This window comes from Hemitrygon akajei, chromosome 21, assembly GCF_048418815.1.
Source record: "Hemitrygon akajei chromosome 21, sHemAka1.3, whole genome shotgun sequence".
Taxonomy (NCBI): Eukaryota; Metazoa; Chordata; class Chondrichthyes; order Myliobatiformes; family Dasyatidae; genus Hemitrygon; species Hemitrygon akajei.
Window position 1 is genome coordinate 15566366 of NC_133144.1, and position 16856 is coordinate 15583221.

Below are 16856 nucleotides of genomic sequence, written 5' to 3' on the forward strand. Positions count from 1 at the left end.
CTGCTAGCTTCGCCTATTGATGAGGAGGCAAAGAGTGATGAAACCTTGCTGGAGGCTGCCAAAGGCAGCAGGATCCAGACTTATGGAACACGATGGGCGATGCTCTGCTTCAGTGGGCGACTTTACACATGGGACTTTGTCCAGGCTAAAGTGATTAGACTTCTGCTTGGTGCAGATTTCCTGTGTGCCCCAGGACCGTTAGTTGATATTAGGAAATGCCAGCTTGTGGAAGTCAAGGACTTTGGGTCGTTACCCTGCTCCCCCAGTAAGTTCCTGACAATGGCTCTGTTAGGCACATGCACCATCACACGTGAGTTTACTGGGTGAATTCCCAAAGCACACTTAGCCCACATTCTCCACTACAGTCACAAAACATGAGGCTGAGCACCGCGTTTCTACAACTGGCCTCCCAATTCCATGCCCATGTGCATAGACTGGATCCAGAAAAGCTGGCCATCATGAAGTCTGAGTTTGACAACATGCAGAGACTTAGCATTGTATGCTGGTCGAATAGCCCTTCTGGGCTTCACCCCTCCTTTATAGTCCCTAAATCCAATGGTGGCTGCTGCCCCTGTGACAATTACCAATGCCTTAATGAGGCCACCATCCCCAATCTTTACCCTGTCCTACACATCCAAGACTTTTCGGCATGTTTAACTGTAAAGTTAATTTTTTTCCAAAGTCGATCTAGTTAGGGGCTACCATCAGGTGCTTGTGTGCTAGGAGGACATTCCCAAAATGGCTGTGATAACCCCGTTTGGTGTCTTTGAGCTTCTGCACTTGCATTCTGGGCTGAAAAATGCAGCACAGACTTCTCAATGGCTAATGGACTCTTTATTAAAAGACTAAGGATTTTCTTTATGTTTACCTGAATGTCATACTTGTCACCAGTGCATTAATTCAAATGCTTATCTTATCTCTGCACACTTTACGAGCGTTTAAGCCAACACAGGTTGATTATTAACCCTGCTAAATGCCAGTTTGGGTTGTCAACCATTGGCTTTCTTGGCCATCACATCTCCATAGAAGGTGCCAAACCCCTCTAATCAAAAATATTCACTATTATGGATTTCCCACCACCCCACACTACAAAGAAAACTACGGGAATTTTTAGGCACGTTCTGTCACCGCTTCATTCTGTGAGCTGATGAACTTAAGCTCCCCCTGTATAATGTGCTTAAAGGCAATACCCCAATCCCGTGCTTGACTGGTCAGTGGACATGACCAGGGCATTTGATGATACCAAACAAGCTCTTTCTGACGTGACACGACTGGCACACCCACTCCCCTAAGCACCAGTAGTCATTACTACTGATGCTTCGGACTATGCTGTGGGTGCTGTGTACGAGCAATTGGTTGGAGGCGTGTGGCAGCCGGTCGCCTTCTTCAGCCGGAGGCTCCGTCTCCCCGAAAGGAAGTACAGCATGTTTGACTGTGAGCTTCTCGATCTCTATCTGGTTGTCAGTCATTTTCATTTCTTCCAGAGGGTTGACATTTCACATCTTTTATTGACCACAAACCGCTGTACATGCAATGGCCAAAATATCAGACCCTTGTTCTGCACGGCAGCAATGCCCACTGGCCTGTATATCCCAGTTTACAACTGATATACATCATAGCAAAAGGAAAAATAATGCCTTAGTTGATTGTCTGTCACAGCCAGTTGTTGCGGTCATACACATAAGGGTTGACTATGCTGGCAAGCCAGCCGATCAGGCTACTCACCCCGAGATCCAGACAAACCAAACAGCAGTCATGGGCTTGGTGTTGGCTCATATTAAGTTTATGGAATCTGGGATCTCTCTCCTCTGCGATTTCTCAACTGGTCACCCTCGCCCCATAGTGCCCGCAAACTGGAGGCAGACTGTTTTTAATTCCATACGCGGCCTCTCGCATCCAGGCCAGAAGGTCTGACAGAAACTAGTTGCACTAAAGTTTGCGTGGCACAGCCTTAGATAGGACGTGCATGATTGGCGTGCAGACTGTGTGTAGTGCCAACGGGCAAGAATTCATACCCAGGCACATTGACACCTTTCGAGGTCCCTGAGCGACGTTTTCAACATGACAATATAGACCTTATTGGTCCTCTTCCCTCCTTCCACAGTTTCACACACCTCCTTACCATGGTGGACAGTACCTCCCAGAGGCCAGAGATGGACACCTAGCATCGACGACAGCCACAGACGTGGTTTGGGCATTCATCAGCTTCCTCGGTTCAGCACCCCACCTGATATTTCCTCTGACCGCGGTCCCCAGTTCATCTCAGAGCTCTGGGCTGCGACGGCCCAGAACCTCGACGTTAGGCCTCGTCAAACCACGGTGAATCACCTGCAGTTCAATAAGCCTAAGTGAGCAGTTTCACTCCCCCTTAAAGTCTGCTTCCCTGACAGACCAGTGTTGGCATGATCATCCCCCCTGGGTCCTGCTGGGGCTCAGGAAAGAGAACCTGCAGTCATCCATGGCACAGTAGGTATACGGGCAGCCATTATGAGCACAAACTGATTTTATTCCCAATGCCATGGTCGGCCTCTCAACTGCATTCCACCCTCCTCTGTAAACTCAATTCCTTTGCACCTATTTCTATCTCTGATCATGGCGTACAGCGTGTAGTTCCTGTTGAACTACATTCCGCCTCATTTGTTTTCATCTGCCATGATGTGCACCAACACCCCCTTTAGCCCTCTTACGACGGGCCGTTCCGCATTTCGGAATGGAGAGGAAGGACTTTTGTCATGGGTAAGAGGGGTAAACCTGAATGTGTTTCGGTTCACCACCTTAGACCAGCCCAGCAAGGGATGGAGGGTTCCACCGGGATGCCCCTGCAACATGACCATGGGCATGTCAACGCACCCCAGGACGAGCCAGAGGCACTGCTGTTACTCCATCGACAGGACACAGGACCTGAGCTGGGCGACTTGTCCGAGCTCTGGACAGACTGGCAATGCCAGTTTTAGCGAGTTTCTGGGGGGGCCTGTGTTATTGGTGTAAACACACAGAATTCACAGTCACCAACATTGAGGTGGAGTTCACTTTAAGAGGCTGGTCTGATGTGATGACATAATTACGTTAACTACTTTAACGGTGCTTTGTGCTCAGTTTTTTCAAGTTCAATAAACAAGTAACTATGGTTATTTTCTTAAACGTAAAACACCTCGTGTCACTTTATTTGCGAAAACCTACACAGCTACAAAGAAGGCACAGCAGCGATAATATTTTTTCAGGAGTTTGAGTTGATTTAGTACGTCACCTAAAACACTCGCAAATTTCTACAGATGTGCAGTGCAGAGCATTTTAACTGGCTGTGTCACTGCCTGGTATGGGTGTTGTGCGGGGGGTGGGGGGGCTACTGCACAGGATCGAAGTAAGCTGTAGAGCGTAGTAAACTTAGTCAGCTCCATCGTGAGCACTAGCTTCCATAGTATCCAGGACATCTTCAAGGAGCCCCATCACCCAGGACATGCCCTCTGCTCATTGCTACCATCAGGAAGGAGGTACAGAAGCTTGAAGGCACACACTCAGTGATTCAGGAACAGCTTCTTCCCCTCTGCCATCCGATTTCCGAATGGACATTGAATCTGTGAACACTACCTCACTATTTTTTCTTGTTTCTATTTTTTACACTACTTAACTATAATATATATATCTACTGTAATTTGCAGTTTTTTTTCTTTTCTATTATTATGTGTTGCATTGTATAGCTGCTGAAATGTTAACAAATTTCACGACATATACTGGTGATATTAAACCTGATTCTGATTATGGAATTATCACTGAGTCACTGTGAACAGTCAACGCTGGGTCACTGGAACACCACATACAGGTTCCACCATGTTTCCAGCAGCTGAATCCCAGTCTGTCCTCTTCAATCCATGAAAACTTGCCATTAAAACAGAACGTTTGAATCAACTGCGAAGAATTACGTCCAGAATTCCGAAAAGGTCGATACAGATGACGTCACTCCAGGCTGCTAAAAGCTTATCTGACTTCAGGTTTCTGAGTTCTCGATCTCCAGGTAAATCCGTGTACGGGTGTCCGAGTATCCCTTTCCCAAACTCTTCACAGCTTAGGCCTGTGTAGCTCTGTCTTCTGCAGCTGCCGCTGCATAGGCTGCCCCTCGGCTTTCAGACGTTTTTCCTGCTCTGGAGAGTCCAAAGAAAGACCGTAAGACAAAGGAGAATTAGGCCTTTGTTGGAGCCGATATTCACTAATGGAAAGGAGGATCTGAGGAGCCAAGATCAGCTCTTCCCTTCCTTCTGTGACACACAGAGAAGCTCTGCTGAGGAGAGAGGGGAGATGAGGAGGGGACTGGGGAGAAGAATGGGGAGTGAGGGCAAGAATGGGGATGAAAGGGGATGTGAGGAGGAGAGGGCTACTAGAGAGTGAGGGGGTGAGAAGGAGGGGTGGAAAAGGGGAGTTTTAGGGAGAGTGGGGAGCAGAGGGGGGACGGAAGAGGAGGGGTGAAGTGGAGAAAAGTGAGTGGGGAGGAGAGGAGGCGAAGTGTTGGAGAAGAGAGAGTGGAAGAGGGAAGGAGGGGGGATAGGGAGGAGAGGGGAGAAGGGAGAATTATGAGTGGCAGCTGGGGAGAGGGAGAATGGGGGAGAGGGGGTTGGGGTAGTGGGGGGTCCTGGCTGTGAAATTTAATGAAGTGTAACTAATATTGCCTGACCAGTTCACTGCAGTTTAGTCAAACTCAAGCATGTTCTAGCAATTCTGACCAAACCTCAGTACTAACATTGTCAGCCAGAGCTGGACCCAAGCTGTAATTAATACACATTTCTCTGGATCCCAACTTGTAAGAAACTCAACATTTGCTCTGAACCTATCAGACTCCAATTGACCCAGTGAATCACTAATTATAGCTAGATACATTTATTTAGATTTTTAAGAAACATCCATTATTAACCCCTCACCTAGGGACCAACGCAGTCTCTTCCTCACCTGCGAGGACAACTGTGAGACACGTCCTGGGTGCAGAACTGTTGGTGGCAGTGATCAATCATCTCACCCCCAGGACAGCACTGTAGAGTTCCTCAGTTTTCCTAATGCCTCATTAATAATCTCTCTCCGGTTCTGAGGTGGAACTGGGAATGTTTGCTGATAGTTACACATTACACGCCATTCCAAATCCTCAGCAGCTGAAGCAGGCCGGAACTACACCAAGTTCAGGCATGGGCAGGAGTTAAACTCAGTGGTGCTCTTCCAGTCAGGATGGTGTGGAACTTGGAGGGGAACCAGCTAGTCATGGTGTTCCCCTGCACCTGCCCTTGTTCTTGTCGGCAGAGGTTGTGGCTTCTGAATGTACTGTAGGGTAACAGGTGACTGCAAGTGCATCTTGTAGATGGCAAGTTGCAGAGGCAGTAACATTTCTATCAAGATGTCAGTACAGGACCTTTAGGTCCCAAACCACCAGGTTCAGGAACAGTTACAACCCTATGACCATCAGGCTCCTGAACCAGCATGGATAACTTCACTCACCTCACCACGGAACTGATTCTACGACCTACAGACCCACGTTCACGGACTCTGCGGCTCATGCTCTCAAAATGTTTTCATTTGCGTGGTTTGGTTGTTTGTCAATGGAACAATACAGCACAGGAAAAGGCCAAAGGGTCTCGTGCCAGGCTAATTAAGTTAATGACCTCTAATTAACTAATCCCTTTTGCTTGGACGTGATACGTACCCCTCCATTCCCTGCACATTCATGTGCCTATAATCAGAGCCTTTCAAATGCTTCTGTTGTACTTGTCTGCACACCCAAGAGAGGGTCCAGCCGTTTACTGTTCCACCTCTGAGCATCCCACACACTCTGCTGACTGAACGTCAATGTACTGACCAGGAAGACCACGGCACGTCAGAAGGTTACAGGTTAGGTATCTGGCAGTGAGTGACTCACTTTGTAACATCCCAAAGCCTTTTCAAAGCCAGGTGCCTGGATCCGCCTGATTCCAACTACTCCGAGAAAGCCAGGCACCGTCCAGGACAAAGCAGCCCACCCTATCAACACCCCCTCTACCTCTTCCTCCCCCTCCCAAACATCCACTCTCTCCACTGCTGTAGTTACACCCAGGATACCCCTACAGCACCTTCCACCTCCGCCATCCAGAGCAAGGGCAACGGGTGCAGAGGAACACACCAGCAGCAGCAGCAGCTTCCCCTCCACGTCCCACACCATCACAGGTTCTTTACTCACACTGGGTTAAACCCCAGCCCATCACAGTGAGGGCTTCTCGAGGGATGGTGGAGAGCGACAATACATAGAACAGTATTGTATCATGCCTAACTCATTAAGCTATGATACCTATTTAAACTGATCTCTCTGCATGCACATACCCCTCTATACTCTGCAAGAGTCTATCCAAGAACCTCTACCAGATTTGCCACGACCATCACCCCTTCCATCAGGTCGTCCCTCAGCCGCTGCTGCTCCAGAGAAAACAGCCAAGTTTTGTAACGCCTTATCCTGCATTCTGCTATAGTTCTACCTTGTACTGCCCCAATGATCTGTATAGATGGAGTGCAAAACAAGATTTTCACCGTACGACAGTACAGGTGACAATAATAAACGGATTTACCATTTTGCCAATTATCGAATTCACCGTATATCACATGCCCTCTAATCCAGACAGCAACCTGGTAAGTCTCTTCTGCACGCTCTCCAAACCCCCATATCCTTCCTATGATGTGGTGACTAGAACTGAGTGCAGTTCTCCAGATGGGGCCTAACTAGAGTTTTATAAAGCTGCAATTAATGGCAAAACAATTAGGAACTGGACTGACGGTGACGAAGTTGTTCCACCAGGGGTCAGTGTTGGCCTCGATATTCCCCGCCATGGCCTGGAACAGCAACAATTGTGGCGGGGCTGGGCTCAGATGGTCAACTCCAATAGCAGAACAAACCAGAGGGAGAGTGGCTGACTTATGTGGGAGGAAAGTTAAGGAGAGACATGTCCAGCAAACGAGGAAATGGAACTCAGTGCAAACAGCAAAAGAGTAAATGTTAAAGTCTGGGTCATTTTGTTCAACAGCATCTAAACTCCCACCAACACCACACTTGCACCTCAACCTCGAACCATCAAAGACCGACTTTCAAACTTCATATCAGCATGTTCGTTTACCAATCCAGTGGCTTAGCCTGCCGTCAGTATATCACAGTGCCAGTGTCAGCTCCCAGCCTCCTCCCCCTCCCTCATCACCTCACTCCCTCTCACTCTCGTCACCTCTTCCCTCTCTCCCTCGTCACCTCACTCCTTCTCTCTCTCATCTCCTTACTCCCTCGTCACCTGCTCCGTGCCTGCACCCCCTCGAGGGTTTGCTCTCACTCTGAGTCTACTGGCCTTGGGTTCTCGGGTTCAGTCCCATGTAAGAGGCAAAATGTAACTGCCAGATGTGTGGGATGGATCGGTTCCTGAGTAAACCCCTGTCTTTCAGTGGACAGAGGGGGAGGGGAGTTGAGGGATGGAGAGGAGGGGGAGGGAGAGGCTCTGATACAGCTAGACAGATGTCAAAAGCCAGGCCATTGAATTCTTACCTTCTCTTCAGAAAGTAGATGGTCAGTAACAAGGCAATCATGACAAGAAGCACACAGCCTAAAGCAACCAGGATGAGCACACCTGCAGGGGAAGAGGCAACAAGACCAAAGACATTTGGATAAATAGGAGGGATATGGGACTAGTCTGAAGGGCAGCATGGACGAGCTGGGCTGCGGCCTGTATGTATCTGAGTTATATTACTCAGTAGCACAGACTGGCAGTCTGTCGGAGTATCAGTCTCTGCTTGCTTCAAGCACAGTTGTGAAATTACTTTTACTTGGGGACAGAATTCCTTGCACGGAGTGCACAGGGACCTCTTCATTCCCCAAGGAAAGGTCAAACTCCACTCTCAGGCACGTTCAATCCAATCCTTGTCAATGGGGAATGAAAATTAGATGCTGGAAATCTGGAATAAAAACAGAAAATGCAGGAAAAGTGAGTAGGTCAGGCAGTGTCTGTGGAAAGGAAAGCAAACTTCCAAGTCTTACAGGTTCTGATAAAGGATCTCTGAGCAGAAATATTGGCTGTTCCTGTCTCCACAGATGCTGCCTGATCTGCTGAACCTTCCACCCAGTATTTTCTATTTCTACTTGTGATCTGCTAGGATTGGTTACTGGGTGCACACGCTTGAGAATCATCGCCCAATCTGTGGGCACAGTACCGTCCCCACACAAGCAAGCCTCGGCAATAATTCCACCATCAACAGGAAGCTGTGATGGGAGTATCTGGCCCTCGGCCTTTCTGTCTCTGCACTTACATCCAGTAGGACTGTGATGAGATAGATATCTGCACTGCAAACGGGGAGTCTGGTCTTATCTGTCCACCGCGGTATGGAGCTCCACCACACACACCACAGTATCAATGGACAGAGACGTGAAGGCGGATCTCTGAATGTCAATCCAGGACAACCCTCTGCCGAAAGTACCAGTAAATCACAGTATGTAGCTGACAGCAGCCAAGGCAGCTCCAACAACACCTCCCCAGACACCGCTGGGCTTCATGTGGCAAAGGTTCTCCCACAGTGATGTGACTTTTCCCCAACAACCAGGGAGGACTGGCTTGGATTATGGCTGTCACACATACTGAAGAACTTTCATTTCACATGTCATCCAGACAGATGATGAGCACACAGAGGCAGAAAAAAGAAAATCAGAATGCATACTAAAGTGTTGCATTATAGTGAAAGGAAGAGAAATGAGGAGCAAGGGCCATGGCAAGGTATGTTCTGAGACCAGAAGTTCCAGAATTACGCACAGTTAAGAAAACCTGGGAGTTCTCGTGCAGGATTCCCAAAAGGCTAATCTGAAGGTTGAGTTGGTGGTGAGGAAAGTAAATGCAACTCTAGCATTCGTTTCGAGAGGACTAGAGTATAAAAACAAGGATGTAATGCTGAGGCTTTATAACACACTGGTGAGGCCTCACTTGGAGTATTGTGAGCAGTTTTTGGCCCCTTATCTAAGAAAGGACGTGCTAACATTGGAGACGGTTCACGAAAATGATTCTGGGATTGAAAGGAGCGTTTGATGGCTCTGGAGCTGTACTTGCTGAAATTTAGAAGAATGAGGGTAACCACATTGAAACCAATCAAATGTTGAAAGGCCTTGATAGAGTGGATGTTTCCTGTAGTGGGGGACTCCAAGACCAGAGGACACAGCCTCAGAATGGGGAGGGGATCCTTCTAGAAAGGAAATGAGGAGGACTTCCTTTAGCCAGGGTGTAGTGAATCTGTGGAATTCGTTGCCATAGGTGGATGTGGAGGCCAAGTCATTGAGTGTATTGCAGGCAGAGGTCAATCAATTCTTGATAAATCAGAACGTGAAAGGTTACTGGGAGAACACAGGAGAATGGGGTTGAGAGGGAAATGGATCAGCCACGATCAAATGGTAGAGCAGACTCGATGGGCTGAAGGGCCTAGTTCTGCTCCAGTGTCTTATGGTCTTAACATTACAGTCTCAGGGTTGTGATTGAAAAGAGTAGAACAATTATAGTAAGTGTAGTTAGTAACTCGCAGAGATCCCCCCCCCCCCCCCCCCCCCCCCCCATTCCAGCACGATTTTGGAAGGTATATCTGCTCAAAGTCACCTTCTGTACTGAATCATGGAAACACGGTCAGTCTGGACACCACAATACCTCATGCTGAAATTGTGTTCCTTACCTGGAGTCAGGCTGTGCCCAGCATACCTGGACTCTGCAAGGAAAAAGACAGTTACAGCAATTGTCACTATTTCGTAGTTTATAACAAGGCTTAATAGTTGTTACATTTTCTAACATTCCTGCAGAATGAATATAGGGATTCAGGAGAAGGTGAAAAACACAGAACCCCTAGGGTTGTAATCTCTGTATTACTCCCAGAGCCACGTGCTAGGGAATGTGGAGGCAGGGCGGCTGAGGAACTGGTGCAGGACGGCTTCAGGTTCTTGGATCTCATCGAGCCCTGTAAAAGACAAGGGGCTTGCACCTGAACTGGAGAACTGGAGAGTCCAGTATTGTGGCAGGGAGCTTTGCCAGTTTGCCAGTTGGGGGAGGTGGGTGGTGAGACCCAATGTAGAGGTCTGGCAAATGTAGTTTTTTAAAAATTAAATAAAATATACTTTATTCAAAAATAAAATTATATACACTAAACCATTCAATGACTTTCAATCCTTTACAACTGTTTCCATTGCTGTCTTTACATTTTCACACTTTTCGTCACCCACGTGCCACTCTGTTACTTCATATTTACATACACTTGTTTAGGGGTATACACCCCACCCCCCCACCCCTCAACTCCCACGGGAGAAGAACCCTAGACTGTGGTCCTTCCCCACCGGGCCCTTGCAGTGGCTGCACCGAGTTTGAGTGCGTCCCTCAGCACATACTCCTGCAGCCGAGAATGTGCCAGTCGGCAGCATTCCCCCACGGACATCTCCGTGTGCTGGTAGACCATCAAGTTTCGGGCCGACCAAAGAGCGTCTTTGACCGAGTTGAGGAAGGTCTGAAAGGAAAAGCTGAATTAATTTTAATGCGTGGGTCAGCACATGGGACTGTGAGATTATTGCTGTTACTTTGTTGAGGGATGGTAGTTCTCGCAGCTAAATGCATTGGGATGTAGATGTGACAGCTGTGATGGAGGTGGAGGTAGGAGAGGATGGGAGCCTCTGATATTAATGAGTAAGAACATCACTGGCAGTATTTAAAATATTCTGGGGGATGTTCCAGTGAGGCTCAATAGAAACATACACAATTTTGAAAAGGATAGATAAGATAGAAGTGGGAAAGTTGTCTCCATTGGTAGGTGAGACTAGAACTAGGGGACATTGCCTCAAGATTCAGGGGAGAAGATTTAGGACGCAGATGAGGAGAAACTGTTTTTCTCAGAGAATGGAATCTGTGGAATTCTCTGCCCAGGGAAGCAGTTGAGGCTTCTTCACTAAATATATTTAAGAAACAGATAGGTTTTTACATAGTAGGGGAATTAAGGGTTATGGGGAAAAGGCAGGTAGATTGAGCTGAGTTTACAGACAAATCAGCCATGATCTTATTGAATGGCGGGGCAGGCTTGATGGGCAGGATGGCTGACTCCTGCTCCTATTTCTTATGTTCCTTATGTTCTAAATGGATAGAACTTAGGAATAAAGAGAGGGTGATCATTCTGATGGGATTGTAATACAAGAAGGAAAGAGATACAGGACCCTCAGGAACCACACCACCAGGGTCAGGAACAATTATGACCCCTCAGCCATCAGGCTCTTGAAACAAAAGGGATAACTTCACTCACTCCATCACTGAAAAATTCCCTCAGCCTATGGACTCACTTTCAAGGACTTTTCATCTCGTGGTCTCAATATTTATTGTGTATTTACTTCTTTATTTTCTTTTTGCATTTGCAGAGTTTGTCGTCTTTTGCATTGAGGTTGAACACCCAAGTTACTGACCCTAACAGTCAGAGGGAATTAGCTGAACAATTACGTAGTGAGGTTGTGGTCAAGCGTAGGAATAACATGGTGGTAACAGTGAGTGATTTTAACTTCCTTAACACTGACTGGGACTGCCATCGTGCTAGGGAATTGGATGGGGCAGGCATTAAGTTTTTCCAGGGCAATATTCACAAGCAATGTGTATATTTCTAAAAAGAGGGCCATCAATGGACCTCCTGTTGGGAAACGAGGCTGAACGGTCAGTGGGAGCTCTTTGAGACCAGTGACCATAGTTGCAATAGTTTTTAAATAGTTATAGGGAAAGACGGGACTGGCTCACAATATGAAGTCATAAAGTAAAGCAAGGCAAATTTTGATAGCATTAGAAAGATAGGTTGATTGGAAGATGTCGTTCACAAATAAAGGGACATTGACAAGAGGAAGGCGTTTAATAGTGGGATAGGGAGAATTTAGGGCTACCATATTGATACTAGATTGAAGGGAAAGGCTGGCAGGAAAAGGGAATCCTGGTTCACGAGAGATATTGAGGCTCTGGTCAGGTAAAAAGAGGGATGCGTCAGGTAAAGGAAGCTGGCGTCAAGCGAATCCCTTGAGAAGTACAAGCAATCTAGGAGTACACTTATGGAAATCAACAGGGCTAAAGAGGCCAATGAGATAACCCTGGGTGACGAAACAGAGAATCCTAAGATATTCTATCGATATATTAAAAGCAAAAGAGTGAACGGGAAGAAAACAAGTCCCCTTAAGGTGCTTGGAAGTAGGTACAGAAGAGATGTCAGGGGTAAGTTTTTTTACGCAGAGAGTGGTGAGTGCGTGGAATGGACTGCCGGCGACGGTGGTGGAGGCAGATACGATAAGGTCTTCTAGGAGACTCCTGGATAGGTACATGGAGTTTAGTAGAGGGCTATGGGTAACCCTAGGTAATTTCTAAAGTAAGTACATGTTTGGCACAGCATTGTGGGCCGAAGGGCCTGTATTATGCTGTAGGTTTTCTATGTTTCTATGTTCTATATTTTATTGAGATACAGCTTGAAATAGGTCCTTACAGTCCTTCAGAAACCCCTGATTTAACCCCAGTCTAATCACAGGACAATTTACAATGACCAATTAACCTACCAACCAGTACGTTTTTGGAATGTGGGAGGAAACCTGAGCTCCCAGAGGAAACCCACGCGGTCTCGGGGAGAATGTACAAACTTTCATTTCGAGAGGACTAGAATATAAAAACAAGGATGTAATGCTGAGGCTTTAAAAGGCATCGGTGAGGCCTCACTTGGAGTGTTGTGATCAGTTTATGCTGACATTGGAGAGGGTTCAAAGGAGGTTCACAAAAATTATTCCGGGAATGAGGAGCGTTTGATGGCCATAGCCTGTACCTGCTGGAGTTCAGAAGAATGGTGGGGGGGGGGGGGGGGGGGACATCTTGTTGAAACCTATCGAATGCTGAAAGGCCTCGTTAGAGTGGATGCAGAGAGGATGTTTCCTATTGTGGGGCAGTCTAAGACCAGAGGACGCAGCCTCAGAATTGAAGGACGTCCCTTTAGAATGGAGATGAGGAAGGATTTCTTTAGCCAGAGAGTGGTGAATCTGGGTCTGAACATCTCCTTTCACAGCTCAGAAACCATCCTCGGACAACAGGGGAGCAAGGATGTGGCAGCCCCTAAGACACAGGAGCAGAGTAGGGAGGTGATATTCTCCCTCCACACACTCCCAGTCCATCAGGTCTGCTCTACCATTCGATCGTGGCTGATTTATTATCCTTCTCGACCCCGTTCTCCTGCCTTTTCCCATAACCTTTGACACCCTTACTAAGCAAGATCCTATCAACCCCTGCTTTAAATATACCCTCGCGATTTAGCCTACACAGCCGCTTGTGGCAACAAATTCCACAGATTCATCACCCTCTGGCAAAAGAAAATCCTCATCTCTGTTCTAAAGCGACATCCTTCTAATCTGAAGCTGTGCCCTCTGATCCTAGACTATCCCACTATCGGAAACATCCCCTCCATGTCTACTCTACCTAGGCGTTTCTATCTAGGCAGGCTGCACAATTACCACCCCCTCATCCCCCTCATCACGCCTTGTCCATAGGGCACCAACTGCCGCCACTGGGCTATAAATGTGCAGGAGCAGTGTGTGGTTAAGTGCCTTGCTCAAGGACACACACACTGCCTGGGCTGAGGCTCGAACTAACGACCTTCAGATCACCAGCCCAAAGCCTTAACCACTTGGCCACGCGCACTGTCCACCCGACAAATCTTCTTCCAGCCCCCGGCTCCATTGATCAGTGTTGGGGATCATGGGGCAGATACCATACCCCCACACATTCCAGTCCCTCAGATCAATCACTTCCTGCGCCGTCACCCACTTCTCTATCCAAGCCTTTGGACTGTAAACTTCTCCACGTGACCAACTAAGCCTTTCGGCCCTCAGTGCCACCCCCTACCCACACCCATCAATTCCCACTGACCCTGCCACCATCCAGCCGGACTAGTGCCACGCAACCCGCCAGCCCGTGGGAGGAAACCGGAGCACCCAGAAGACAGCCACGCACTCGCGTGCAGACTCCACTCAGACAGCACCCGAGGTCAGAGCAAGAGTCACTCAACTTGGAAGTTCAAGTCATTCCAATATCACTGTTTGTGGTATCACACGGTGTACAGGTCAGCTGCCTGTTTTCTCCCCCACAGTAGGACAGGCACCATCTTTCCAAGCCTATGGCATGATTTAGACTTTCCTGAGGTGTGGACAGACTCTTTCCAGCACCTGCTGAAGATCCTACAGATTTCCCAGTATTAAGATCCACAAATGGGACAGTACAGGAAGGTGAACAGGATACAGATTTGCAAGTTCAATCGCATTTGGGAGGGGTGAGGTGAAGTTTGGGCGTTCAAGTGGGGGAGCCGATGGGCACTAGGAAAGGTCAGAGGAATATGGTCTTGCTCTGAGTGTCAGCATTGGCTCAATAGGCTGAACGGCCTCATTCTATATCTGCTGAAGAGGGATTTGTGAAGGTCACACTGCACACTGTAATGGCAAGATTCAGCTTATCTTTATGAGTCAAGAATTCAAGAAACAGGAAGTTATGTTGCAGCTTTATGAAGTGCTGGTCAGGCCACGTCTGGATATTGCAATCAGTTCCGGTCACCTCACTACAGGAAGGATGTGGAGGCATTGGAAAGGGTGCAGAAGAGCTTTACCAGGATGCTGTCTGATCAACGAGTCTGTGCTACAGGGCCAAGTTGGACAGACTTGGGGTGTTTCCTCTGGAGTGGTGAAGGCTGAGGGGAGATTTGATAGCAGTTTATAAGATTTTGTGAGGTTTAGATACAGAAGATAGTCGGTATCTTTTTTCCCCAGGGTTGAAATGTCTAATACTACAGTACATACATTTAAGGTGAGAGGAGGTAAACTCCTCTTAAGTGTTTAAATTCAAGCTTTTTGTAAACACAGTGGATACCTGGATTGATAGTGGAGGCAAATACAATGGAGGCATTCAAGAGGCTCTCAGACAAATGTATGTGCAGAAAATGGAGAGCTACGGACAATCGGCAAAAGGGATTAGTTTAGTTAGGTACTCACTTACTAGTTTAGTTAGTCTGGCAGAACATTGTGGGCCGAAAAGTGTGTTCCTGTGCTGTACTATGTTCAATGTTCTGAAATAATGGGTTTGGAGCATTTTAATAAGGTTAGGCTGAGAAAATTATGCTGTTGCCGATTGACACGTGAAAGAAGGAAGACAGCAATTATCGGGGAACTAATCACGATCTCCTCCTTTAATTCCTTGCAGGCAATCACAGTGAATTCACTGCAAGGTTACACCCCAGTCTGTCTCCTGCATTTTCTGATCTACCGCTTTGTGCGGAAGTGTTTCAGTTTGTGGCTGATGGAGGTGTGGACGAGAACATTCCAGACCTCATTAGTCCAGTCATCAGTCAGTCTGGGTGAGGTGGAACCGTGAGCAATTTCATTGCTCTAGGGTAAACTTGTTCAACCATTTGCAAGTTTTGACCATTGGACAAATTTCCCAAGCATTGAGCAACGCCCATGCAAGTAATTTGGTTTTGCAAAGACAGTCCACAATAACATATCCCTTCCAGATTGCAGCTTCTGCACCCATAGTCCCCGCCTGCTTCCACATCAGATATGGATAAGAACACATCCCACGCCAGACTGTGGTCAGACTCTGAGATTTCATTCTGGGACAGAGGAAATGCTGTACTGCTGGAGGGAGAAATCCCTCTAATCTTTAATTAGGGAACCACAGTAGCTGAATGTTTCCACAAATCCACTATCACAGCCTGCTCTTACTGGTGACCACCCACAACTCTCTAAATTACTGACAAATGCTTCAACTCTCCCAATGATCAGTAACTGCCCCAACAATTCATAGAACATTGAACAGTGCAGAACAATACCAACCCTTCGGCTTACAACGGTTCCCTCAGTTAGCAGCTCTCTTCTTCACTACTCTTGCTGTACTGCAATCAGGATGCTTCCTGACCTTTGGTGACCCTGGCTTCGGGCCTTAGTGAAACTCTGAACAACGCACTACTGTTCTCCGTCACAGAGATCCGGGCTCATGCCAAAGCTTGGCTGCTGTCAGTTTGAAGTTTCTGTGTTCTATCTGCGATTAGTTGGGCTTCCTCCAGGGGCTCTGGTTTCCTCCCACATCCCAGAGAGTGGTAGGTTAATTGGCTGCTGTATCTTACCCCTAATGAGTGTCAGAGTGTGTGTGTTGTTGAGCTGAGGAGAGTGTTGGGGCAAGAGGATTAGAGAAAATGGAATGCTGCTGGTCAGCACAGACTTGGTGGGCGGAAGGGCCTGTTTTGTGCTGGGTTACTCTCAATCCTGAAGCAAATTGTTGTCAACCCTTCGCCATGTGTTACGCACTTGTACCATCACACACAAAGCTCCGGGCAGGACTTGACCATTCACCCAGCAGCCCACCCAATGGTCAAGGTGCAGAGCATGATCCCACTCTCACCTTGGAATGAAATCAGAACCTTTCTCTCTCCGAGCTCCTGAACATGCCTGTAATTGTTCACCATCTCCGCTCGACTGTGCTCGCTCATGTTTGAGAAGTACAAGTCACTCTCCAACTCTAAAAGCTGCAGCAGATTAAACAGTTATTGGTTACAAGAGCATGATGCCAATGCGTGGCTGGTGGAATCTCTGTCCGTGCCAGTCAGTAGATACCCCCCAGGGGAAATAGTTCATGGAGCTTATGGTGGGGTGGGGGCTGGGGATGAATGACTTCTTCCAAGGGAGACTCCTTCACATGCCTCGATGATTGTGTGAACTTGAGCTTTTTTCCACAATACATGAGGCCATTCAGCCCAGTGAGTGCATGCTGGCTCCCTTGAAGGACATCTTCCAGTCCCAACCCCACCTTACGCTGCTCATTCTC

At 47.6% G+C, this 16856-nt stretch overlaps 1 protein-coding gene across 1 annotated transcript in view; it reads right to left on the reverse strand.

Moving 5' to 3' along the window:
• Nucleotides 1-3128: 3128 nt before the first annotated feature.
• Nucleotides 3129-16856, reverse strand: part of ca12 (carbonic anhydrase XII) — a 58159-nt gene continuing 44431 nt past the window's right edge. The window contains exons 8-11 of the mRNA XM_073024851.1: nucleotides 16434-16557; nucleotides 9685-9717; nucleotides 7529-7610; nucleotides 3129-4139 (exon numbers count right to left, since the gene is read on the reverse strand). Of these exons, the coding sequence (XP_072880952.1) occupies nucleotides 4064-4139; nucleotides 7529-7610; nucleotides 9685-9717; nucleotides 16434-16557 (315 nt within the window). The 3' untranslated portion in view covers nucleotides 3129-4063. The remainder of the gene's footprint in view (nucleotides 4140-7528; nucleotides 7611-9684; nucleotides 9718-16433; nucleotides 16558-16856) is intronic.